At 53.7% G+C, this 26,829-nt stretch overlaps 1 protein-coding gene across 8 annotated transcripts in view; it reads right to left on the bottom strand.

Moving 5' to 3' along the window:
• The window catches only part of MYH14 (myosin heavy chain 14), a 96,303-nt gene that overhangs the window by 6,535 nt on the left and 62,939 nt on the right, over nt 1-26,829 (bottom strand). For all 8 annotated transcript variants that reach the window (XM_070498317.1, XM_044758811.2, XM_070498312.1 and 5 more), the window contains 15 exons: nt 26,123-26,246; nt 25,378-25,549; nt 23,156-23,368; nt 22,418-22,562; nt 21,716-21,922; nt 17,121-17,225; nt 16,877-17,029; nt 15,626-15,874; nt 12,824-13,036; nt 10,625-10,837; nt 9,316-9,477; nt 7,385-7,513; nt 6,478-6,566; nt 6,269-6,392; nt 1,056-1,264 (listed from right to left, as the gene is read on the bottom strand). In XM_070498317.1, coding sequence (XP_070354418.1) covers nt 1,056-1,264; nt 6,269-6,392; nt 6,478-6,566; nt 7,385-7,513; nt 9,316-9,477; nt 10,625-10,837; nt 12,824-13,036; nt 15,626-15,874; nt 16,877-17,029; nt 17,121-17,225; nt 21,716-21,922; nt 22,418-22,562; nt 23,156-23,368; nt 25,378-25,549; nt 26,123-26,246 — 2,507 coding nt within the window. The remainder of the gene's footprint in view (nt 1-1,055; nt 1,265-6,268; nt 6,393-6,477; nt 6,567-7,384; nt 7,514-9,315; nt 9,478-10,624; nt 10,838-12,823; nt 13,037-15,625; nt 15,875-16,876; nt 17,030-17,120; nt 17,226-21,715; nt 21,923-22,417; nt 22,563-23,155; nt 23,369-25,377; nt 25,550-26,122; nt 26,247-26,829) is intronic.

The following is a 26,829-nucleotide window of genomic DNA, read 5'->3' as shown; positions in this document are numbered from 1 at the left end:
GTGCCATGCCCGCACCTGCGATCCAAACTGGCGAACCCCAGGCCACCTAAGCGGAACGTGCACACTTAACCGTGGCACCACCAGGCCGGCCCCAGCATAGTGGGAATGTTGAGGGGTATTCTTGATTGTTCCAGAGACTGGAGATGGAAACTATCTCAGACCCACACTTCAGCTGCTTCCTGGCTTTGAACATGGATGTAGGGTGTGATGTTTGGCACAAGTGCAGCCATTTTATGACCAGGAGGGAAAGATCAAGCTAACTACACAGAGGCTGACTCAGAACACGGCCATCTTTCAGCTGCCCAGCTCCAGACTTATCATGTGAAAAAAAGAAATGTATGATAGACTGATGACAGAAATGGCCTCAATTCTCACTCCTTCCTATATCCACACCCTTTGCAATATGACTTTGCAGCTGCTCCCATCGAGAGGTAGAAACTATTTCTCCATTCCCTTAAATCTGACCTGGCCACGTCACTTGCTTTAGCAACAGGAGGAAGCAGAAATGACACTGTGTCAGTTCCAAGGCTAGGCTCCAAGAAGCCTTTAACACTTTCCCTCGCCCTTGGAACCTTGACTCCGCCACGTGAACAATCCTGGGCCAGCCTGGAGCAGCGACAAGCTAGCCAAGTTGTCCCAGGCAAGGCCTTAGACACACGAGAGCCCAGCCAAGATCAGCAGATCCATCTAGAGGACGCTCCGCTGAGCAAAGATGCGTGAGCGAGGCCCACCAAGCACAGATCAGCAGAGCCCACCGGCCAGCCCCAGAGCAAGGATAAGCGGCTGTGGTTTTAAGCCACTGAATTGTCGGGTGGCTTGTTACATGGCCGTAGCTGGTTTGTTACGTGGCCGTAACCAACTGCTACACAACTGTTTAATTCACACTCTTAGCGGGAGCGCAGTTACTTGCAGCCTAAAGCATCTTAAATGATACAGGAAATCAGCCGCCGTTAACACTTGGGTGCCTTTTGGATGCCAGGAACCCGGCTCCCCTTCATCTCACTGACCAGAACCTGGGGGGCTGCCCTCCGGCCGCGCCCTCCCCTCCCACTCACCTGCTCTCCTGCTCCAGCTGCTCCTCAGCCTGGGCCAGCTTAGACTCAAGGGCGGCGATGACCATCTTCTGGCGGGCCCGGGCCCCAGCGTCCTCCTCGCCCAGGCGCGCCCGGAGCTCCTGGATCTGCCGCTCCAGCTGCTGCCGCCCGCTCTCGGCCTTGGCTGAGAAACTGCGCTCAGCTGACAACTCTGTGGTCAGCGATTCCACCTGTGGCAGTGGGAAAAGCAGGACCGTCACAGCGGAGTCTCAGAGGGAAGATGGCAGGTAAAGCCAGGCTCCTCTCAGAATTAAGTGAGTCAATGATTGTGGGTTTTTTTTGTGTGTGTGTGCTGAGGAAGATTGGCCCTGAGGTAACATCTGTTGCCAATCTTCCTCTTTTTGCTTGAGGAAGACTGTCACTGAGCTAACATCTCTGCCCATCTTCCTCTATTTTATGTGGGATGCCGCCACAGCATGGCTTGATGAGCAGTGCTAGGTCCACACCCGGGATCTGAACCTGTGAACCCCAGGCTACTGAAGCGGAGCACACGACCTTAACCACTACACCACTGGGCCAGCCCCTAAGTGAGTCAACGATTGTTAAGTGCATAGCACAGAGTCTGATACATACTAAAAACTCAAGAAATATAAACGTGTATTTCTCCTGATTGGCTTATCAGCCAACAGCAGTGCCAGCCCTGGGTTTTAACCTTTTGGACAAGTTTTCACTATTTTAATAAGTCCACAAGATGATCACAGACTTCTTCCGATGCTCTAAATTCTACCGCTGACTGTGAATGAGTCTATTCCAAAGGTTATCACACTTCTGGCGGCACCAGGATCATCTGGGGAGCTTGTGAAAAAATGCGGACCACAGGGTCCCCACCCCCCCCCCCCCCGAGATTCTGATTCATCAGATCTGGAGCGGGGTCCGTGAATGCGAATTTTAAACCAGCATGTGAGGTGGATCCGATACTAGTCCTATGCAGGATTGTTTTGAGAAATGCCGGCTCAACAACCAGGAGCTACTACATGGAGGATGTGCAGACACACCCCCAATAATAGTTGCTGTTTATTTATTCAGCTCCTACTCCGAGCGAGGTCCCGTGTTGGGGACACGGAAATGAGTCAGATCCAGTCTGATTCATTCTTTATTTCATTTCACACTCACAGGAACACGTCGACGTGGTGATTAGCATATGCTTTCTTTCTTTTTTTTTTTTTAACTTTTTATTGGGAAAATGAAAATGTGATTAAAAAGTCAAAAAGTGATCAAATATATGGCTTAATGCGTTAATAAAAGGCAAACACCACTGTCACCACCCCACCCCCCCCGAGCCAGGTCAAGAAATAGAACTTTGTTGGGGCTGGCCCCATGGCTGAGCGGTTAAGTTCGTGCGCTCTGCTTCGGGAGCCCAGGGTTTGCCGGTTCGGCTCCTGGGTGCAGACCTAGCACCACTCGTCAAGCCATGCTGTGGTAGGAGTCCCACTTACAAAACAGAGGAAGATGGGCACGGATGTGAGCTCAGGGCCAGTCTTCCTCAGCAAAAAGAGGAAGATTGGCAACAGATGTTAGCTCAAGGCCAATCTTCCTCACCAAAAAAAAAAAAAAGTGCATACCTTAAATATCATTGTGAACTCAAGGATTTAAACAGATTTGATGAATTTAAAGCAATTGTGATTATCATCCTTGTCAAAGCTCAAATTGCTCCATTTGGGGCCACTGGGAGCCTCTCCAAGTTGACTGCTAAGTGCTTCCGATGCAACCACACCAGCTTCCTCAATAACTGGGATGTCACGGACTGAATGTTTTGTGTCCCCCACCCCAGATTCACATATTGAAGCCTGAACGCCAGTGCAACGGTATCTGGAGATGGGGCCTTTGGGAGGGAGCTGACCGTTAGATGAGGTCACGAGGGTGGGGCCCCCAGGATGGCGTCAGTGTCCTTATAAGGAGACACCAGAGAGCTCGCTCACTCTCTCCCCCAACAGGCACACACAGCGAGATGGCAGCCGTCTGTGAGCCAAGAGAAGAGGCGTCGGAATGAAGCCCGCCTCACTGGCCTTGATCCCGGCCTTCCCTGCCTCCAGAGCAAATTTCTGTCTGGCCTGCGGCATTGTGTGGCGGCAGCCTGAGCAGGCTGAGGCGCCCTGGGACAGGATGCTCTCGTTCATTTCCCGCTTGGGATCAGGAGGCAGCCGTATCTAGGAAGCCCCAGTTCCCGTTAGTGGGAAACGCTATTTCTGGACCATTTGGGGACCAGCGATGCTCACTGCTGCTGGATGGGTCACAGTTTCTAGGCGTTTTGGGTGGAGAGAGAGGCCGGATCTGCATAAAATCTCTCATAGGTTCGTGTGAATATGTCCAAGTTGAATTCAGGACCACAGGGCTTTTGTGTTTTGTTTTTAACTCAGCCTCTTCTCTCTGAAATCTGTATCTAGGTTTGTTCGTTCGTTCGTTCCTTCCTTCCTTCCTTCTTTCTTTCTTTTTTTTGGTGAGGAAGATTGGCCCTGAGCTAACATCTGCTGCCAATCTTCCTCTTTTCAAAAAAACTTTTCTCCCACAACTAAAAAATGTACAGCTATATACTGGGGGGATTTGGGGAGAAAAAAGCAGGAAAAAAAACAAAAGAAAAGATTGGCAACAGTTGTTAGCTCAGGTGCTAATCTGTAAAAAACAGAACATTTTTCTCCCCAAAGCCCCAGTGCATAGTTGTGTGTCCTAGTTGCAAGTCCTTCTAGTTCTTCTATGTGAGACGCTGCCACAGCATGGCTTGATGAGCGGTGTGTAGGTCCACACCCAGGATCTGAACCGGCGAACCCCGGGCCACCGAAGCAGAGCGCACGGACTTAACCACTCGGCCACCAGGCCAGCCCAGTCCCCCAGTCCTTGCATGCTGACAACCCACTGATGGCCTTTACACTTGAAAGTAAGTCTCACTTTTCTCAATAAATCCTCATCTCACGTTTTCTTTCTTTGACTATCTTAAACATATTCCTCCATTTTCTTCCAGCACAAAGTTTTGCTGTCCGAAAAAAAATCTGATGACAATCTATTTTTCTTTTTCTTTATATACCGCTTCCTCATTTTTTTTTTTCTGGATGGCCAAAGGATTTTTGTTTTTCCTTTTGAAAGTCCAAAATTTTTACTAGACTCTGTCTTGGTGTCAGTTCTCATGGCTCAGTATCCTCAGGTACACAGTGTGCTCTTCCACGTGTAGCTTCAAACTCTTTTGTTTCAGGAACGTTCTCTTGCATTACGGCTTCTGACCTTTGCTCTGTTCCCTTTCTTTGGTTTTCTTCTTCAGGGACTCCTATTATCCATATGCTGGATCTTCTTTGCCTGCCTTCAATATTTGCCATTTTCTTGTGAATCTCTTTTTGTGTCTTTTTTGTGTGTGTGTGATGAGGAAGATTGGCCCTGAGCTAACATCTGTTGACAATCTTCCTCTTTTTTATTTTCTCCCCAAAGCCCCAGCACATAGTTGTATATCTTAGCTGTAAGTCCTTCTATTTCTTCTATGTGGGACGCCTCCACAGCATGGCTTGATGAGCGGTGCCATGTCCACACCCGGGATCCAAACCAGCAAACCCCAGGCCACCAAAGCGGAACATGTGAACTTAAGCACTATGTGACTGGGCCAGCCTCTTTTAGTGCTTTTTTAAAATTTCATTTTGATTTTTAAAAAGATTCTCCCTTTCGCCACCAGCCAAGGACACAGGTCAGGTAGAGTCCCATCATTCTTTATACAACTGTCATGTCCTGTGCTCCCTCCATCAGAGCATTTATTGGCTTATTCACTTAACTTGTGATGAGCCCCCAGCCCTGTTTTAGATCCTGGGGAGAGAGCAGCGAGAGAAACGAACACAGAGCCCCTTCTCTCAAGGAGGTGCTTACATTCTGCTGGGGAGATGGGCATCAGACAAACCAGTAAACGCATAAAGTAACGCCAGGTAGTGGTCGATGATATGGAGGAGAATAAAGCAGAGAGGATGGGAAGAAATTATGGGAGGGAGGGCGGCTTTCACCCAGGGTGGCAAGGAAAGCTGTTTTGAGGGAGTGAGACATGTGATCATGAGATGGTTGGGAGAAGAGCCTTCCAGGAGGAGGGAACGGCAAGTGCAAAGGCCCTGAGGTGGGAATAAATGTGGCATCGTCAGGGAAGAGCAAGGAGGCTGGTGCGGCTGGAGCAGAGTGAGCTGGGGGGGAAGGGTCGGAGAAAAGGTCTGAGTTAGCCTGCGACTAGAGTGTGGGGCCTTGTAGGGGTTTGGGATTTTACTCTGAGTGGGGTGGCAGCTGTATCATCCTGGAGTATGACTGCCTGTCCCACTGGCCTAGGGGCTCCCTAAGGGTTGAACTGGGGTCTTCCTCCTCTCCGAGTCCCCAGCAGCGCCAGGGCCTGGCCCATGAGAGGCCTCAAGATGTGTCTTTAAAAATTAACGAAATAATGAAGATATAGGTCCCTCTTTGGAAATCCCATCCCTCTGCTGTCTGCCTGGCAAACTCCTACCTTCCTACAAGACCTGGAAAGGCCTCACCTCCACCAGGAAGTCTTTCCTGATAGCCCTCAGCCTCCAGGCTGGGTGAGCCCCTTCTAGGTTCTCACAGCGTGTTGTGCTTCCTCCATTCTCATTTGTATTTCTGTATTGGGATAGTCTGTCTCCTCCATCAGACTAGGGTGTCCTTAAGGACAGAGACCTGGAGTGATCCATCTCCAGTCCCCAGCATCACCCAGAATAGGATCTGGGCCTCCAGAAGCCTCAGGAAATATTTAGAAATAAATATACAAATGAAAATATGGTTTTCGCCATCTCCCAAGCTCCTATTTATACCTGAAAACCCAAGCCAAATGTCCCTTCTTTCAAATGCCTTCTTGTGACTCCTACGGACTCTTCTCTTTTTCTCTCTCTGCCTGTCTACTGGGCCCAGGTACCTCTGTTATCACATATGCCACCCTATAATGTGACAGTGTAGTTCCATGTCTATTTTTCCCAGGAAACTGCAGGACAGAGACCCCACAGAATTCATCTCTGGATCCAGCTCTTGAGATGCCTCAGAAATACAAGCGAATGAATGAATCAATGCCTCTCCCACTGGAGGACTCCTATTCAACCTTCAAAACCCAACTGAAAAAGTCCCTTTTCCTATGTCTGTTGAATAAAAGGATGGAAGGTTATGGTCCCAGGTCAGTGAGGACCCGGGCTGGCAGAGGGAGACCCGGTCATGCTCACCTGCAGGAGCAGCTTGCGGTAGCGGTCATTGAGCAGCTCTGCGTTGCTCTGCTCCTCCTCCAACTCCTCTTCCATCTTCCCCAAGCGCACCTCCAGCTGACGCTTCTCCTCCAGAATGGCCGCCCTAGAGAGAGTGGGAACAGGAGGAGGTGAGAGGGCTGGATGGCCAGAGGAGGGCATCCGGCCCCACGTTACCAGGGGCCACTCACTTGCCAAGGCTGCCATTGGCCACCTCATCTGCCATCTCATCCCGCTCTTGCTGGGCCTGACGCCTGGCGCGGTCTGAGGCGGCCAGTTCCTGCGGTGACAGAGAGAGGGGGTGGTCAGCAGTGGTGACTGGCCTGCCTGCCCCTCACACAAGTCTCTTGGCCTGTTTTTCACGGCATGTGAACAGGGCATCCCTGGGTGACTTTGCGATGATCTTCAGTCTACAGGCAGGTGCCCCCTAAACCCGTCTCCAAAGCCCCCAACCGTGTTCACCTCTTCCTGCCCACGCCACAGGTCCCGCACCCTCGTCACCTCCTCCCTGAGCCCAGAGGCTCCCGTCAAACCTGCTCCTCCTCCAGGTTTCTCCAGTCGCAGGCCAGACCCCAGGTCTCTCCTCACCTCCTGCACCCCCTCACCACCCACAGCCTGTCCGTCCGCCTCTTTACTTTCGGCCTTGGTTCCCCTCTGCATTCCCATAGCCCCGCCTCCCGCCGCCTCCTCTCTCCCCAGCCTCCTTGCCTCGCGTCTTCCCCCTCAGTCCATCCCCCACACGGACCCTGCCTCTCCCCAGCTCAGAACCCACCAAGGGCTCCCCAGTGCTCCTAGGCTGTCGTGTGTGGTTGGTCCCATCCGTCCCCATCCCCACCCCCGGCCTCCCATCCAAGCGCCCCGCCCACCCACACTCCTAGCCTCCCATCCCAGGGCCCCACCCACTTCCACCCCCAGCCTCCCATCCCAGGGCCCCGCCCACCCACACTCCTAGCCTCCCCCCCAGGGCCCCGCCCACTTCCACCCCCAGCCTCCACTCCCAGGGCCCCGCCCACTTCCACCCCCGGCCTCCCATTCCAGCGCCCCGCCCACTTCCACCCCCAGCCTCCTGTCCCAGGGCCCCGCGCATCCTGGCTTCACCTCCTGTAGCCGCAGCACTTCTGCCTCCAGCCCCTTGAGGCGCTTGTCACTCTCCCGGTTCTGGGCAAAGATCTCCTCCCGGGAGGTGCGCGACTCCTCCACCTCACGCCACAGTTCCTTCATCTGGGCCTGGGCGGAATGAAGCGAGCGAGCGGGCTCAGCCTGGTCGTGACTCACGGGGAAGCCCCTACCCTCGCATCAGCCCTGAGGGGGCGCCCCGTGAGCAAGCACAGTCCTGCGCGCTGCCGCACCCCACCCGCCTCCAGCCGCTTGCTGTGTGACCTTGGGCCAGACCCTCCCCCTCTCTGGGCCTCAGCCGCCTCCTCTTTAAAAAGGAAACGCCTTAAAATTAAAGTAAGCCTAAAATGGGTATAATATTCGGACTCAACCCTGCAGTCATAATAAAGATGGTTGGCAACCGCTTACGGACTCCCTGAATGCCCACAACTCCAGTTGGTGGGGAGTGTTTTCCTCCCCAGTTTACAGCGGGAGAAACTGAGGCACAGAGAGGTTCAGCAACCTGCCCAAGGCGGTAAGTGGCAGAGGCAAGATTTGAACCCAGACCATCTGGCCCCCAAGGTTTCTACTTCTAGCCACTTTGCTACCAGGCCACACTACTTCCGAGCATGTGTAAAGATGCCCGTATACGGGTTTTCTCCTCGACGGTGTTTAAAATAACGAAAAATAAAACACAAACTAAATAGCCACCACCATTAAAAAAAAACCCGACTCTGTATCTTTACAGTGGACTAGTGTGTAGCTGTTAATGACCATTTTGACGGCAGCAGCTGGCTTGGTGGCGGCAGGACGGACATCATCACTGTTATTAATCTTATTATTATTTGCTTGATAATAATAGCTTCTCAGGGTAGAGGTTTCCTCTCAGTAGTGACATGGTTGGCAATTATAACCTTCTGGGACGGGTCTTTCTGTACCAATGCTGCGCCACAGAAATATATTGCAAGGATTGGGGTTGTTTTCCATTTTCTAGTAGCCGCATTAAAACGGTAAAAAGACACAGGTGAAATAGTCTGAACGCTATATTTTATTTAGCCTAATATATCCAAAATGTTCTTATTTCCATTTATAATCAATACAAAAATTATTGAGATATTTTACGGGTTTTTTGGACTAAGTCCTCAGAATCCAGGATGCAATTTGGATTTTGGACCCACTGTATTTTAGATACCCAGTAGTCACACGGGGCTGGGACCCACTGTACTGGACAGCTCAGAGCTATACTTTTTAAGAAAATGGGGGCCGGCCAGTGGCTTAGTGGTTAAGTTTGCGCACTCCACTTCTGCAGCCCGGGGTTCGAGGGTTCAGATCCCAGGCCCTGACCTACACCACTTATCAGCCACGCTGTGGCAGCATCCCACATACAAAATAGAGGAAGATTGGGATGGATGTTAGCTCAGTGACAATCTTCTTCAAGCAAAAAAAGGAGGATTGGCAAAGATGTTAGCCCATGGCCAATCTTCCTCACCGAAGAAGAAGAAGAAGAAGAAGAAGAAGAAGAAGAAGAAGAAGGTCCAGAGATTTCTCCTAACCCCCCGCCCCCGCCTAACACGCATAGCCTCCCCATCATCGAGTCCCCCACCAGAGTGGGACATTTGTTACAACTGATGAACCTACCTAGACACATCATTATCATCCAAAAACAAAATTTTTTTAAACAACCAGGTATAACTTTCACATGGGGGTGGGAGGGAACCCTAAGGTGTTTCTGTTTCAAAAATTAAATAAAATGAGGAAATTGGACTTAAAACTTATAATAAAAAATATGAAAAGAACAAGTGAGCCTTTGGGGGCACAGATGCTTATACTAGGGTTGACTAATCCAGGTGCTGGGGGGGCGCGGGGCGGGGGGTGGGGAGTGGGGTGCAGAGGGCGGGGCCGCCCCTCCCGGCGGGTTAAGCCCCGCCCCTTACCTGCATCTTGCGCGCCTGCTTCACCGCCTCCTCCTTGCCCTGCCCCGCGGCCGACATCTGCGCCTTCAGCTCCTCCAGCTCCGCCTCCAGCTTCTTGCGCGCGGCCACCGCCAGGGCGCGCTGCTTGCGCTCCTCGTCCCGCTCCACCTCCGCGTCCCTCAGCTGGGGGGTGGGGAGGCCGAGGAGGGGCGGGCTCAGGGGACAGGAGAGCCAGGCTCCCTCTACATGCTGGTGACATAGCTGTCCACCCCCCAGCCCCTGCCCAGGCCTTGAGCCCCGTCCCTCCTGCCCCTTGCCTCTCTCCACCTGGAACAGAACCCTCCTCTCTATCCGCGCGGCCCCAGCCCCAACCTCCTCTCTGCTTCGGTCTCTCCCCTCCAGCCCATTCCTGCACGGCTCCAGAAGGATCCTTCTATCCTCGGAGCTGACACTGCCTGTCCCCTGCTCACGGCCCCCTTGGGCTCCCCAGTGCCTCCAGGACAAAGGTGTGGACACTCACCTGTGGCTGGATCAGTGGGGCCAAGGGAGATCAACCACACTCAGAGGACCACCCCCCGAGCCTTGGGTCCCCTGTTCATCGCTCCTTCCAAGCCTCCCAGCTCCAGTCTCCCCCACCCCGACCCCGTCTGCTGCCCACGTGGCCCCAGACGGGTCTTTCTGACACTCGGGGCTGACCAGCCTCTCGCATGCTCAGCGCTCATCTCCTAGCAGAGTGCCCTGCCTCGCCGCAGACCACAGGAAATTCCTCGACTGAATGAGTGATCAATGACTGGTGCAGACAGGGAGAGAGGGATGGACGGAGGAGGAAGTGGGTGAATGAGTCAATGAAGGAGGGAGTGAGGTCGTGCATGAAGGGGGTGTAGACGAGCTGGTGGTGTAGACGAGCTGGTCAATGGGAGAGTGAATGAGTGCCTGGGTAGGCTGGGGGTGTGAGAGGCGGAGGGTGGATAAATAAGGGAGTGGCTGGGTTGGGGAGAGGAGGTTGCTTGGAAAAGGGTAGTTGGGGGGATGGAGAAGTTGCGTGCAGAGCTGGTTTCGTAGACGTGTTGGCTGGTGGGGAGGCTGTCTGGGTGGCGGAGTAGATGGATGCGTGAGTGGTCTGGTGGGTGGAGATGTCTGATTGGGTATGTCAGTAGGTCAATGGGATCTCTGTGTGGGTTCATGGGTTATGGTGGGCGACTGGGTTGGGGAACCGGGGGATGCTGGCTAGCAGGAGACACTTGGGTAGAAACACCGAGTAACAGGTGGGTGGGTGACACTTCTGGCCCCACTCGCTGCCCGGCAGCACCCCCGTCCAGCCTGCTTGTACCTGCTTGGCCAGCTGCCGCCGTCTCTCCTCGCCAGTCTCGTCGCGGCCCTGCAGGTCCCGCTCGTGCTGCGCCTTCAGAGCCTGCATGGTCACCTCCAGGCGCAGCTTGGCGTCCTCGGCCGCTGTCAGCTCGTCCTCCAGCTCCGTCACCTGGGTCCGCAGGTCGTTGGCGGCCTGTTCTGCCACCCGGCGGGCTCGCTCCAGCTCATGCACCTGGTGGGGAGGGAGAGGGTCCTTGAGGGAGGGGGCGGGAAGGATCGCAGGTCTATCCTCGCAGAGAGGGAGGGAGCAAGTCGAAGTGACCGTCCTAGTTCGTTCATTCACTCGATCAACGCTTCCTAGACGCCTGCTTACGATGCGTCTCATTCTGAATCAGCCTGAAACCTACTTTATTAATAATCCACGCACGATCATTCTATCATCTGAAGCTCGAGAGCCCACTTCAACTGTTTGTTAGGTCAGCTGACTGTCAGGCGCGGTGGCTCATTTCCTCGTGCGTTTTGTGATGCTGGATTGGGAGCTCACTTTACTGGGGCTCCATCTTCGGGAGCTCTGTGTGGAGGCGCGTGGAAGGCGTGGAGCTCCAGCGTTAAGCGCCAGACTTGCCAGGACACCGCCAACCCACTCTCGACTTCTCTTTTTTTCTCAGCTTGGGGGATTCTCAGCCCTTTCAGGAAGGTGGAGGCGAAAACCCCCAAACGCCCTGTGGAAGCGGATCTGGGTTTATGAATTCTGAGACCCCCCCCCCCCCCGCCCCAACGCCTCTCCTTAATTGTCACCTCCTCAGAGAAGTGTCCCTTGACCTGTCAGGGCCTCCCTGTGACCCACGCTCCCGGCACCGGGCTCCTTTCCGACTCAGCCCTGGTCACAAAGGTCCTTTAACATGGGCTCAGGTGTCTTTTCGCGCAACGCCCGTCTCCCTCACTGGGCTGTGAGCTCCACAGGGCGGGGACCGTACCCGCGTGTCACCACCACCCAAGGACCCTCACGGAAATGCTGGCCAGTGACAGTGTCAACGTTCAGCCCTTGGGAGGGGCCAACTGGTCTCTCCTCCTCCTTGGCACCTGCCAATCAATGTTGTTGACTTGAAGGAGTCAAGCTGTCTCCCACTGTCACCCTATTTCCCACAAAGGCCTTTGGAGTCATGACAAACAACTTGATGGTTTTCCCAAAGGCCAGACTTTGGCCGTTCGAATCCGAGTTGGATCTCGGCTCCGGTGTCCCTGGGGCTGCAGGCCAGCCAAGGGTATGTCACGGGGGTGGGGCTCTCTCCAGGCCTGGCTAAAAGCTCCATCGGGTCAACGCCAAAGCGTGTGGAGAAGATAGAGCCCCCAGGGGTCGTACTCATGGGATTACGCTGTTTGGAATAAGGTAGGAGGTCCAAGTGCGTCTGCCCAGGGACCCGACTGAACATGGATGCCGTCAGCACCTCCCGTGAGCAGTCCGGGTGGCCGCATCCCTGGGCCTGTCCTGGCTGGTGCTCCATAAACATATTGGGATGAAGGAAGGATGGCGTAGAGGGTGTGGGGGACCTTACAGAGGCTGGATACCCGGTGAGTGGGGCCTGGAGACAGGCCTGGGGGACCCCTCGCCAGCCCTGGAGGGATGTGTGCCTCAGGGGAAGACAGAGGCCTGGTGTGGGAGCCTGAGTGTGCTCAGTGGGGTTGGGGGTGGCCAGGTGGGGTGTCCTCGCCCTGGGCCTGTGATGTGTGTGCACATCGTCAGGTTTGGGGCACGGTTCTCCGGCTGTATGTTGTGCATGTTCCCTCTCTCTGAGCATTCATACACGCGGGATGCGTGGTTCTCATGCTCTCATGTCTGTGAGCAGCTCCCCTGTTCTGTGCGAACGTGTGTGTTTGATGCAAGATTCGCCTCCCATTCTGTGTCTGTCATGTGAACACGCGTGTTGGTCAACAACTGTGTTCACGGTCCGTGTGTGTGCACATGGACACGTGTGTTGGTGAACGACTGTCTTTACTGCCCGTGTGTGTGCGTGGACACACGTGTCTGCTGGAAGCCTCTCCTCACGCTCTGTGTAGGTACATGAACACGGGTGCCTGGTCTGTGCGTGACCACGTGACCTGGTGGCCGGTTCTCGCCACGCCCCGTGTGTGAGCGCACGCGCGTGTCTGCGCGCCCCAGCATGGAGCACGCGCGCAGTGGCCCCCTCGCGGGTCCGGGGAGCGGGGTGCTGCTCACGCTCTTGCCGACGTCGTCCTTGCTGCTCAGCAGCGCCTCCAGCTCCGCGCGCAGCGCCCGGTTCTGCCGCTCCAGCTCCTCGCGCGCCTCCTGCTCCTCCTCCAGCGCCCGCGCCAGCGACAGGGCGCGCGCCTCGCGCTCCCGGCTCTCCGCCTCCACCCGCTCGCGCTCCTCCACCGCGCGCAGCACCGCCGCCTTCTCCTCCGCCAGCAGCTTGCGGTTGAGGGAGATGGGGTGGGGGGGAAACAGGTTAGCTGAAAGGAGCATCCGAGGGGGTGGGAGAGAGGGGGCAGCCGGGGACAGAGAGACGGACGGACACACAGACAGAGGCAGAGACACAAGAGGAAGGGAGAGGGATTAAAGTCGCAGCCGTGTCCCAAACCAGCTCAACTCCCGAAGGGGCCAGAAGGGCGAGCCCCTCGCTCTCGATTCCCAACAAAGCAGAGGGAGTTCTGGGGGCAGTGGTGGAAAAAAATACATTTTTCTAAAAAACGGACTTCAACGTTTACTGTTTTTTTAAGACAGTAATTGATGAACCATAAAGCTGATAAGACATGCAGAAAGGAAAGAGAGTGGGACTCATAGTGAAGAGGAAAATCAGCCCATGAAGACAGACCCACAGACGACTAGATATTGGGATTCTCACACCAGGACTTTAACTATGAGAAGTAAGTTTCAGGACCAGATGGATACAATGTGTCAAGAGACAGGGTTATCTCAGGAAGGATTTGAAACTAAAAGAGAACCCAACAGACATGGCAGAACTGAAAAGTGTAAGATCCGAAATCAAAAGGTCATCGGATGAGAGGCGGCCCGGTGGGGCAGCGGTTAAGTGTGCACGTTCTGGTTCGCGGCCCAGGGTTTGCTGTTTGGGGTCCCAGGTGCAAACCTACGCACGGCTTGTCAAGCCATCCTGTGGCAGGCATCCCACATATAAAGTAGAGGAAAATGGGCATGTATGTTAGCTCAGGGCCAGTCTTCCTCAGCAAAAAGAGGAGGATTGGCAGCAGATGTTAGCTCAGGGCCAATCTTCCCCACCCCCAAAAAAGAAAAAAGGTCATCGGATGAAATTGGGAGCAGACTGGACACATTAGAAGAATCCGTAAACTTGAAAACAGGTCAGTGGAAAGGATCTAAATAGAGCAAAGGAAGAAAAAAGATTGTAAAACAAATAGAGCTTTAACAATCTGTGAGAGAGCATCAGTCAAACACATGGATTTGGAGTCCCAGAGAAAAGGGAAAGAAAAGGAAAAAGAAGAAAAAATTGGAGAACTAACTACTTGATTTTTAATATACAGGCAAAAACAAGCGGGGAGAGTGTTTTCCACAAATAGCGTTTGAACAATTAGAAATCCATATATATAAAAACTTAACTTGGAGCCATGATTGCAGTATATAAAAAAATTACTCAAAAGGGATCATAGACCTAAATGGAAAACCTAAAAGTAGAAAGCTCCTAGAAAAAAACACAGGCAGAAACCTTTGTGACCTTGAGTTAGGGAGAGATTTCTCAGACACAACACCAAAAGCGTGATCCACACGATAAGAAATTAATAAAACTGGACTTCATCAAAATGAAAAACTTCTGCATTTTGAAAATCTCTATTAAGAGAATGAAAAGACAAGCCACAGGCTGGATGAAAATATCTGCAAAGCAATATATCTGATAAAGAATTTGTATCCGGAATATATAAAGAACTTTTGAAAATCAATAATAAGAAAAGAAATGACCCAATTAAAAAAAAAGGGGGGGGGCAAAAGATTTGAACAGACGCTGCACCAAAGAAGATGTGTGGATGGCAAATAAACACATGAAAAAATACTCAACATCGCTGTTCATTAGGGAAATGTGATTAAAACCACTACGTCCTGTTACAAAGACTAAGGCTTTATTCATAATAGTCAAAAACTAGAAACAACTCAATGTTCATCAACAAGTTAATGGATATACAAAATATTGTTTATCTATACAGGAGTAATACTTGGCAGTAAAAAAAAAGGAACGAATTATTGATACATGCAGAAACATGGATGAATCTCAAAATAATTCTTCTTCTTTTTCTTTTTTTGTGAGGAAGATTGGCCCTGAGCTAACATCTGTGCCAGTCTTCCTCTATTATGTATGTGGGATGCCGCCACAGCATGGCTTGATGAGCAATGTCAGTCCATGCCTGGGATCCCAACCAGTAAAGCCTGGGCCGCCGAGGCAGACCATGTGAACCCAACCACTACACCACCAGGAAGGCCCCTCAAAATAATTATTCTGAGTGAAAGAAGACAATCAAAAAATAAAAGTCTATGAAAAGAAAGGCACGGGTGTTAGCTTAGGGCCAGTCTTCCTCAGCAAAAAAAAAAAAAAAAAAAAAAAGAGGAGGATGGGCAGCAGATGTTAGCTCAGGGCTGATCTTCCTCAAAAAAAAAAAAACAACATAAACAAAAAAAGGAGAAGAAGAAGAAGGCAAAATAATGACTCCCCCATATTCTGGATAAAGAAAATGGGGCACAGAGAGGGTTGAGCAATTTGCCCAAGTCACACAGCTGGAAAGAGGCTGAGATGGGATTTGAACCTCAGGCTTTGCTGATCTTAACGATCTGGGGTTCTGTGATTTTAATTTCATCCTCGGATGGCCAGTTGCTTAATATTATCCCCATTTCCTAGATGGGCAAACTGAGGCTGAAATGGGACAGGCATCTTGCCCCGGGATCCCCCCGCCAAGTTCATAGTTGAGCTGTGACCCCACCGTAACACGGGAGGCGGACGAGCATCCTGAAACCCCAGCTGGGGAAACGGAGGCGCCCTACCTGGTCGAACTTGCGCTGCTTCTTCTCCAGCGTGCTCACGAGCTGCCTCTGCTGCTCCAGGTCCATGGTGGCGTCGTCCAGCTCCTGCTGCAGCCGGCGGCGGCCGCGCTCCAGGCGGTCCACCACCTCGGTCTTCTCCGCCAGGCGCTGGGTCAGGGTCTCTGCCTCGCGGGCCGCCCGGCGCCGCGCCTCCTCCCCTGCCTCCAGCGCCCCCGCCTCCTCCTCCTGGCGCCGCCGCCACTCTGAGAGCTGCGGGGAGGAGAGGGTGGGTAGCAGTCATGGCTGTAACAAGGCGCTACCTGGTGCTGCCCCACTTCCCAGAGGAGGAGACTGAGGCCTGAAGAGGGAAAGGACTCGCTCTGCTGGGCTCTTCTGCCTCGGAGGTGGGTTGAGGTTGTGAGTTCTGTGAGCCTCAGCTCCTTCGGGAGATTAAAATTATTCCCACCAGGACCCAGAGATGAATCAGACCCCACTTGGCCCTGGGGAGCCCCTAGTCTGATGGGGGAGACTGAGCATCACAGCCAGGGTGATGCAGGCTAAGGTATGGAAGCCGTGGGACTCCACAGGAGGGAGTCAGCATCTGTTCTGAACACTCAAGAGAGACTTCCTGGAGGAGGGAGGCATTTGAGGTGGGTCTTGAAGTAGGCATAGGAGTTCGCCAGTTGAAGAAGGATATTTGCAGGCATGCGTTCATCGCTCACTCATTCAACAGTCATTTCTCAAGGCCTACCGTACATCAGGCTCTCTGTTGGGCTATGCTGGGGACCCAGATCTAACTCTGATAGGGTCACACTTTCAAGGAGCTCCCCGTCTGGTGGGGAGACTCCCGGGTGGAGACAGCTCCAGGCCAGGATGATGAGAGTGGGGATGGGGGAGAAAAAGTGTTGTGGGAGTTCAGAGGGGGTGGTCAGGGACTTCCTGCAAGAGGGGAGGCGGGCGAGTGTAAGTTCTAAGGAATGTCAAGGGGGTTCCCAAGTGAAGGCGGGAAGGAGAGATAAGAGACGAATGCAGCCAGAGAGGAAGGAAGGACCAGAGGACACAGGGCCTCCCGCACCCCGCTGAGAGGCAGGGGCTTTGTCCAGGAGCAGCCACAGCACAGGAGGGCTGTGGGCGAGGGAGGGGCAGGGGCTGCTCTGGGTGTAGACGGATCCCTCTGGGGCCGTGTGAGGATGAGCTGGAAGGGGAGAGAACTGGGAGGAGCAGGCTGGGGGCCCAGGTGTCCCCTCGAGGTCTCCCTCCGGGATGGCTTACCTGGGCCTGGGCGGTCTGCAGCTCGCGGCCCGCCCGCTCCCTGGCGGCCGCCTCCTCCTCCAGCTGCTCCCGCAGCCCCGCCGCCTCAGCCTCCAGGGCTCGCGCGCGGGACCCCAAGGCCAGCTTGGCCCTGGTCTCCTCCTGCAGCAGCTCCTGGAGACAGAAGGGAGAACGGAAGTCAGGGGTGGGCAGGAGGGCGGGTGGGTCCGGGGGGGCTGGGTGCTGAGGGGTGGGCTGGGGTCACCTGGGCGTCGTGCAGCTGGGCCTCCGTGCTGCTCAGCTCCTTGCTCAGCCTGATCGCTCTGGACTCGGCCTCACTCAGGGCCCCGGACACGTTCTCGAGTTCAGCCTGTGGGGAAGGGGCACCTTCCAGTGGTGGCTTCTGTCCAGCCGACCCCACCGGCTCCTCCACCTCAAATCCCCACCACACACTGCTGTCGGGAAGGTAAAATGGTGCGGCTGCTGGGGAAAAGAGCCTGGCAGTTCCTCAGATGGTTAAACGTGGGGTTTCCACATAACCCAGCAATTCCGCTCCTAGGCGTGTCCCCAAGAGAAAGGAAAACATATGTCTATGCAGAAATGTGTACAGGAATGTCCAGAGCAGCTCAATTCACTACAGCCAAAAGGTGGGAACCACCCAAATGTTCATCCACTGAAAGACGGATAAACAAAATGTGGTCTATCCAGGCAGTGGAATATTACTTGGCCCTGAAAAGGAATGAAGTACTGAGAGATGCTACAACATGGATGAATCTTGAAAACATTTTGCTGAGTGAAAGAAGCCAGACACAAAAGGACAAATGTTGTATGATTCCGTTTACACGAAATGTCCAGAATAGGAAATCTAAAGTGACAGAAAGTAGATTAGAGGTTGCCAAATTGGGGTGGGGGAGGATTGGGGGATGGTAGTTAAGAGTACAGGATTTCTTTTTGGGGCGATGAAAATGTTTTAAAGCTAGATTATGGTGACAGTTGTACGACTCTATGGATATGCTGAAAACCACTGAATTTTACATTTTAAAATGGGTGAGTTATGTGGTGTGTGAGTTATATCTCAATAATGCTGTCCCTCTTGCCCCTAAAATGACCCTGAGCGAGGCCCCTGGCTTCATGTTCCTTCACTGTAGGAATCAGGCAGTGGTTGCCCACTTCTGTCCCCTGGACAACTCCTCTGCCCATCCAGCGGTGTGTCCGCAGGGCCCACAACAGGCCTGGCACACAGTAGGTGTTCAGTAAACGTTTGCTGGATGAGCGTGTCCAACACTGAGCCCCACCCTGAATGTCCCTCCCTCCTTTTCCAAGGTTCACTTCAGGAACAACGTTGGGTTCGAACTCTGGCTGGTAAGAAAATTGATCTGAAACCTTGGAAATACGACAAGAAGATGGCCAGGTGTCCTTCTGACGTCACAGAATGGGCCCATATAACAAGCCCGCCTCAGGTTCACCTCACTCTCCAGGGGAAGGAAGCTTTTGTTGACTTGCACTGTGACGACCGAGTGGCAAATTATTTCTATCCAGGAGAAGAGATGACGTAGAGCTTACATTTTCTTGCCCTGTGGGACATTAGCCAATTTGGTCTCTAACTGCGCCATTTCATTCTGGCATTCTCTGTTTGTTTTTTTTTTTCAAAGAATATTCTTATCTCATTCTTGGTACTTTTTTTTTTTTTGCTGGGAAAGATTGGCCCTGAGCTAACATCTGTTGGTAACTTTCCCTTTTTGCCCTCCCCAAAGCCCCAGTATGTAATTGTATATTCTAGTTTTAAGTCCTTCTAGTTCGTCTATGTGAGCTGCAGCCACAGCATGGCTACTGACAGACGAAGGGTGCGGTTCCGTGTGGGAATTGAACCCAGGCCACCCAAGCAGAGCGTGCTGAACTTTAACCACCAGGCCATCAGGTCTGGCTCGGGCAGTCTCTCTCTTGCTGATTATAAACACGTCAATCTCTCGTCTCTCACCTTGAACACCTTTGCCATCCCGCCGGGCCCCTCATTAGTGCTTTAAATAAATCTCTGATGTGTGTTCACTAAGTCTTTGCATGAGACTCATGCTCTGACTTTTGAAAATTATATTTTGACCTGGTCTTGGCACCTCCTGGCTGTGCGACCTGAGGCAAGTGACTCCTGTCTGTCTGGCCCTCGGTTTCCTCATCTGGAGAATGGGGATGATAACAGGACCTGCCTCCCAGGGCTGCTTTGAGGAGGAAATGAAATAAGATACAGGGACTCACCCAGTGCATGGCACACACCTAGTGCTCAATAAATAGGAACATCTGACAATTTTTTAGCATTTACTGTGTGTCCAGGGGCCATTCTAAGCGTTTTACAAGTATACGCTCATCAAATTCACACATCAACCCTATGAGGCTGTGGAAAGTAGTAAGAGAAACCTTAACTGAATTGGAGTCAGAAGGCCTGTAGGGGGAGCTCTCACACCCTATGACACATGGTCAGTTACACCAAAGGATGCTTGTCTCTGGGACAGGAAATAAAACCACTTTACTACTAAAGGAAGATTTCTCTCCCCACCTGGCAACAGCTCAGCCAATGAGAAACACCACAGCTCAGCCAATGAGAAATGCCACAGCTCAGCCAATGAGAAACGCCACAGCTCAGCCAATGGGAAATGCCGCAGCTCAGCCAATGAGAAACGCCACAGCTCAGCCAATGAGAAATGCTGCAGCTCAGCCAATGGGAAATGCCGCAGCTCAGCCAATGAGAAATGCCACATCTCAGCCAATGGGAAATGTTGCAGCTCAGCCAATGGGAAATACCACAGCTCAGCCAATGAGAAACACCGCAGCTCAGCCAATGAGAAACACCACAGCTCAGCCAATGAGAAACACCGCAGCTCAGCCAATGAGAAACACCACAGCTCAGCCAATGAGAAGCTGTTGCCGCCCTGACTGTTACTTTCCCCCAATGGACTTTCCTTTAGAACAGCCCCGCCCTCTCCCCCTTTTTCTCTATAAAGGCAGCTCCCCGGCTTTGTTCTCTGGATTTGCCTGTGGTGAACCATAGCAGGCACATCCTGAATAGCAAATTCTTTTCACTGTTCCTAAATAAACTCATTTTGAGATAAAATAGGCAAGTTTGCTTTTTAAGTTACAAGGCAGATACCGTTATTATTTCCTGTTTACATAAAGGGAAGCTGAGGCACAGAGAGGTTAGGCAATTTGCCTAAGATCACACGGCTATGGGTGGTGGAACTGAGATCTGAGCCATGAGAGAATGGCTCCAGAGCTGTGCTGTCCAATATAGTAGGCACTAGCCTTATGTGGCTATTTAAATTTAAAGTAATTTAATTAAAAGTAAAAACCCACTTCCTCAGTTGTACTCGCCACATTTCGAGTGCCCAGAAGCCAAGTGGATGGCGCAATTAGAGAACATCTCCATCACTGAACAGAGTCCTGCTGGAGAGTGCTGCCTAGAACTCCTGCTGTCAGCTGCCAAACGCTACTTTTGGTGTCACTTTTATTTTTATAATATGTACGGTGCTCAGCACAGGGACCCCCAGGGAGCATGATTCTATTTGGGGCAGATCCTAGGTGTCCCCCCAAATCCATTCTTCCCTGGTCCCACTGTGACGGGTCCATGGCTGCCAGCTAGAAACTACATTTCCCAGCTTCCCTTGCAGCTAGCTGTGGTCATGTGATTGTGTTACGGCCAATGGAAGGCGAAGAAAGTGATGGATGCAAATTCTGTCCCCTCCCCTCTCCTCCCCTTCCTGAGCTGGACCACAGACGTGCCCACAACCCAGGTCTGACTCTGAAGATGAGGTCAGTGTTCTCGGGGATGGTGGGGCGACAAGACTAAGGAACCCCAAGGAGCACGGTGTCCTGCCAGCCGTGACGGCTTGCCCTGAGCCCATTTCTTGAGAGGGAAAGACCTGTGTTTTTGATTTAAGCTGATGAATTCTGGGGTCTCTTTGTTAAGCAGCCCAACCTTTACCCTCATGAATACACTGTTTTAATCTGGAAATTCAAGACTGTCACTGTGTTTTCCGAAATTGAAAGTCATTCTTCCCTCTGTTCTTCTTGCTTGTTTGTATTCTCAATAACGAACAGGTATTGGTCATTGAGTTAAAACACATAATAAAATAAAATGTTAAAAATCCATTTTTTGGGGCCAGCCTGGTGGCGCAGCGGTTAAGTGTGCACGTTCCGCTTCAGCAGCCTGGGGTTCGCTGGTTCAGATCCCAGGTGCGGACATGGCATCGCTTGGCAAGCAATGCTGTGGTAGGCGTCCCACATAGAAAGCAGAGGAAGATGGGCACGGATGTTAGCTCAGGGCCAGTCTTCCTCAGCAAAAAAGAGGAGGATTGGCGGCAGATGTTAGCTCAGGGCTAATCTTCCTCAACAAAAATTTTTTTTTAAATCCATTTTTCTTCTTCAATATCGTCTTCACACAGTTCCACGTAGTCACACTGGGCTGTTCTAACCAGACCACAGACTATTTAAGGCCAGAGGAGAAGGGGGTGGAGGGTGGAGGCTGTGGCAGGGTTAAGAGCTACAGGGTCAGACATGGCTGGGTTCGAGTTTTGGCTCTGAGGGAACTTAGACAATCAACTTCACCTCCCTGGGCCTCAGTTTCCTCCTGTGTAAAATGGGAACAGTACAAGCACGTCCCTCAAAGGAGAGCCAGGAGGATTTAGTGAAATACACGGGATGGTTGGCATATAGTAACAGCTCGCCAAATACTAGCTATTTATACGTGATTATGTTGGAAAAGTTGGAAGGAACAAGAGGGCTGAGGTGGACCAAACAGAAGCCCAGAGAGGGCGGGTATCTCACTCAACATCACACAGCAGAGACTACCCCTGCCCTGGCCGCCCCACTCACCTGGGCCCGCTGCAGCTTCTCCGCAGCCTCCGCTCGGGCCCGCTCTCCATCGCCAGCCCGGCCCTGCACCTCCTGCAGCTGGGACTCCAGGCGGCGCCTCTTCTGCTCACCCTCCTGACGTGAGGTCTGCAGGCTGTTCAGCTCCCCCCGTAGCTCGGACACCTCAGCCTCCAGGGCCAACCGGGTCTTCTCCCATGCACTTTTGCCCTGGTGAGGGAGAGAGGCAAGCAAAGATTTATGATTCCCCACATCTACCAGGCCGGGCAGACTCCTGTCTCAGGGCCTTTGCACTGTCTATCCCCCCTGGAACTTCTCACTGCTCCTTAAAGACTCAGGTACACTCCTGCCACAGGGCCTTTGCACAGGCTTTTCCCTCTGCCTGGACCACACTTCCCCGTGATGCTGGGATGGCTCACCCCTCGCCTCCCTCAGTGCTTCACTCGGATGTCACCTTCTCACAGAATCCCTCCCTGCTTCTCTATTTAAGATCACACTCCCCAAGTAGCACTCTGACCCCCTCTCCCTGTTCATTTCCCCACGAGGGAAGAGAACAGCATGTGCTCAGCTAATGCTTGCTGAGCAAAAGATGAAACGAAGCCGTGAAGATGGGAGGGAAGAAGCCCAGAGACGTGGGCCGGCCCAGCACCGGCCGAGGCACCTCCTCCAGCCCAGCATCCTGCCCTCACCTCCAGCCCAACTCACCCTCCGGGCCTGCTCCAGCTGCTCCGCCAGTTCCCCCAGCGCCTGGCCGTGGCGCTGCCTCAGCTCCTGTACCGCCACCTCGTGAACACGCGTCTCCTCTTCCAGAGCCTTCTTCAGCTCTGTCACCTCCTGCTCCCTCTTGGACCTTTCATTGAAGGAGGAAGATGGGGAGCAGAATTTCAGAATAGAGGAAGGCAGGGACTTTGGGGGAGCATCCCCTCAACAGCCAGTTGTGCCTCCATTTATTGTTTCCCACCAAGGATGGGGACCTCACTCTGCGATCCCCAAGGGATGTGGGTGGTGATGCTGTGGGAGAAGGGTGGCTTTAAGGGTGAGCTCCTATGCATCCCTCAAATCCCTATTCAGAAAGCCCCTTCTCAAGGACGTCTTCCTGGACTCCCTCCCATAGATGTGGCATAGGGGCCTGCTCTTATCATCCACGATGCCCTCTGCTACTCCATTAAAGCATGCTTTGTCCCAGATTGGGTCTACCTTTGCTCGAATCTGCTTCCCCCCACACACCAGGAGTTCCTCAGAGCAGTGCCTGGGTCTGACTCACCTCTGTCCCCAGCTTGGCCCAAGCGGGGCCCAGAGCTGGTGCTCCACAAACAACTGTTGAACGACTCACAAAACCCGTGTGTCGATGGCGAGCCGGCACCCCCCACCCCGACCCCTAGTCCTTCTCTCTCCCTGGACCCCGCCCTGCACGTGTCCAGCCACCAGGCGGCCGGGCCTCACCGGAGCTCCTGCTGCGCGTTGGTGGAGTCCAGCGTGTCCTCGAGCTCGCCCCGCAGCGCCTCCAGCTCCTCGCCCAGGTCCCGGCGCTGCTTCTCCGCCTTGGCCCGGGCCGCGCGCTCTGCCTCCAGGTCCTCCTGGGCCTCGGCCAGCCCGGCCTGCGCCTCCCGCAGCGACTTGAGCAGCTGAGCCCGGGCCCCGCCCTCCTCCTCCGCCCTGGGGGTGGACGAGGACCACGCAGTTGGTAGGGGGGCAGGCAGGCGGGGGAGGGATGATTTCTGGAGGCGGAGAGGCCCGAGGAGGACTATGGGGGTGGCCAGGGCTGGGTTCAAATCCCAGCTCCGCCCTTGGGCACATGGCTCCGGAGCCAGCACCTCAGCTTTCTTAGCTGTGAAATGGGAATGACACCGACAGTGGCCACAGCCACACTTACTAAGCTCCCGCCACATGCAAGTCCTTTACTTATCATCTCATTGAAAGCTCACACCCAATGAGGAAACTGAGGCTCAGAGTGGGAAAGCACTTGCCCTGGTCACTCGGCCAGTGACCTGGCCCCACAGTCCCTCCTCATTGCCCTGACCCGACATGGCCTCCTGCAAAGAGAAGCTGGGGGCCGTGCTCCACTTCAGCAGCCCAGATTTCACTAGTTCGGATCCTGGGTGTGGACCTACACACGGCTCATCAAGCCATGCTGTGGCAGCATCCCACATAGAAGAACTAGAATGACCTACAACTAGGATATACAGCTATGCACTGAGGGGCTTTGGGGAGAAAAAAAAAAGAGAAATATCGGCAACTGATGTTCACTTAGGGCCAATCTTCCTCAGCAAACAAACAAACAAAAAAAAACCCAGAAGCTGAATTGAGGGCAGTGTGGACTGGGAGTTAAATGGCTCAGGGAGCCCCTGCTCAGCCACCTGCCCTGGCAGGTGACAACCTTTCCTAACTAGAGGCAGCTAGTCTGTGAGGGGACACAAACGCCCCACGTCGCAGGATCGCCATGAGGATGGCAATAAAAATAATCATAAGAGGGCAAAAGAATCCCACAACTAGAAGAACCTACAACTAAGATATACAACTATGTGGCGGGGGGGAAGATAAAGCAGAAAAAAAAAAGAAGGTTGGCAACAGTTGTTAGCTCAGGTGCCAATCTTTAAAAAAAAAAAAGAAAGAGAGAGAGAACAAAAGACTACATGTTGCATGATTCCACTTCGAGGAAATATCAACAACAAGCGAATCCCATGCGGACAGACAGCAGATGGGTGACGCCAGGGGCTGGGGCGGGGGGGCGGGGGACGCAGAGCGACTGTTTAATGGGCGTGGGTTTCCTGGGAGGTGATGAAAATGTTCTGGAACGAGATAGAGGCAGTGGGTGAACAACACTGGGGACGTGCCAATTGCTGCTGAATTGTACACTTTAAAGGCCAATTTGGTTCTGTGAATTTCGCCTCCATACAAAAAAAAAAAAAGAGAAAAACAAGGAACGACAGCCCTAACGAAGAGCAGCAACACACGCATCCAGACTTTCCCGAGGGCTGAGCGTGTGCGAAGTGTTTTAGGAGCATTTTCTCTCATTCAATCCCCACACGAACCCGAGGAGGGGCTGCTGTAATCAGCCCCATTTCACAGATGAAGAAACTAAGGCTACACAGGGGAGATCATCCGGGTGGGGTCACGTGGTCGGAACCGGGAGGAGCCGGGATTCAAACCCAGAAGTCAGACTTGAGGGGGCATGTTCTTTTTCTTTTGCTGAGATAGATTAGCCCTGAGCTAACATCCACCGCCAATCCTCCTCTTTTTGCTGAGGAAGACTGGCCCTGAGCTAACATCGTGCCCATCTTACTCTACTTTATATGTGGGACGCCTGCCACAGCATGGCTTGCCAAGCGGTGCCATGTCCTCACCCGGGATCAGAACCCACGAGCCCCGGGCCGCCCAAGCACAGCGTGCGCACTTAACCGCTGCACCACCGGGCCGGCCTCCAGACCACCTTTCAAATCACAGCTGATTCCGGGCTGTTCCGTTTGGGGAGGAACAGACTGGGGCCTTTGTTCCCGGTTCCCTTGACCAGATGGGCTTGGAACTCGCTATGTCCACTTTACAGAAGGGGCTCGGGGCGGGTGTGCACGGCTGGCGGGGGGGCGGGGGGGGGGGTCGGGGGGGCGCTCCACCGGGCTGCGCCCCCAGGCGGGTGTAGATGCGGCGCCCCAGGGCTGCGCGCGCACCTGGCCAGCGCCGCCTGCAGCTCCTCCTCCTTGCGGCCCAGCTGCGCCCGCAGCTCCTCCGCCCGCTGCTGCTGCTCCCCCATCTGCTCCTGCAGCTCCGAGCTCTCCACGTCCAGCCGCCGCTTCAGCTTCTCCATCTCCTGGCGGCCCTTCTCCTCCTTCCGGAGGCGGTCTGAGGACGGAAGGGGGGCCCGTGCGTGGAAGGTTCCGGACCCACGCGCCCGGCAGCTCCCACGGCCCCCAGGACTCGCGGGGTGTAAGGCTGAGCTCAGCGCCTCCCTCCACACCTCCTCCTCTTCCCAGCTTACCCATCTCGGGGACGCCCCCCTGCCCCCCAGATCGTGGGCCAGATCCCCAGTGGCTGTCCCCTTCCCCTCACCCCCAAGGACACCCCTGCCTCTGCCCGCTGACTCTCTCGGCCCATCCTCTCCTCGCTGCTCTCCCCCCCAACACCCCCACCCCCCCACCCCGGCCTCCTCTGGGCTCTTTCCCTTCTGTTTCTGATTCTGAGTCAACCGCGAGGGACACAGAGACAAGACAGTGTCTGAACCAGATAGCGGGACAGTCAGAGAGGGAGCGAGACAATAGCATTGAGAGAGACAGAAACAACTTGTCCCAAGCCTTCTTTCCTGCCCCCATTTAGCAAATATGACAACTGAGGCCCCAGAGCGCACGGGGTCGCCTGAGGTCACCACCCCCCACACCCTGACCCCAGCCGGAGCATGCACAGGGGGCGGGCGCTCACCCTCCATGTCCGCAATCGTGGCTTCGTATTTGAGTCGAAGCTTATTGAGGCTCTTGACCTTCTCCTCCTCCTCGGCCGCCTGGGATGAGAACTCGGACAGACGGTCTTCCAGAAGCTTCCGCTCCTGAGGGTGGTGGGAGGTGGGGGGTGGGGCAGTGGTCAGGAGCAGCCCCACTCGCCCCTTGTCTTCGATGTCATTTTCCTCCGTGTTTCTGCTCATCGCCATCCTCCCCTGACCCTCCGGCTCCCAAGCCTTCCATCCTCCCCGATTCTCTAGGGGCTGCTGACCCGTCCCACCCCGACCAGTTCACGCCCATCAATGTTGGTGTAGACGCCTATCATCCAAAGGACACCACCGTCATCCCCGTGACGGCCACTGAGGTCGATTCTAATCATTTGCTACTATAGACGACACGGCACGGAACATTCTCGCCACTACTGTACTCGAAGTCTGGCTCATGGACCAGCAGCCTCAGCATCCACAGGGAGCTTGCTGGAAATGCCGAACCCCGGGTTCCACCCCAGACCTGCCCAAGCAGAATCTGCATTTGAACGAGCTCCCCACAGGAGCCCCGTGCACATCGGAGTTTGAGAAGCATGGGCCTGGAGCAGTGGTTTTCAAACCGTGAGTGGTTTTAGAAATCAATGCAGTGGGTCGGCACTGCCCTTAAAAAGAAAGAAACAGAATGGAGTAGAAGGGGATAGTT

The sequence above is a fragment of the Equus asinus genome, chromosome 26 (genome assembly GCF_041296235.1).
Source record: "Equus asinus isolate D_3611 breed Donkey chromosome 26, EquAss-T2T_v2, whole genome shotgun sequence".
NCBI classification, from domain to species: domain Eukaryota; kingdom Metazoa; phylum Chordata; class Mammalia; order Perissodactyla; family Equidae; genus Equus; species Equus asinus.
The sequence above is the reverse complement of the archived record's forward strand: the minus strand, read 5'-3'. Positions and strand labels throughout refer to the sequence as shown.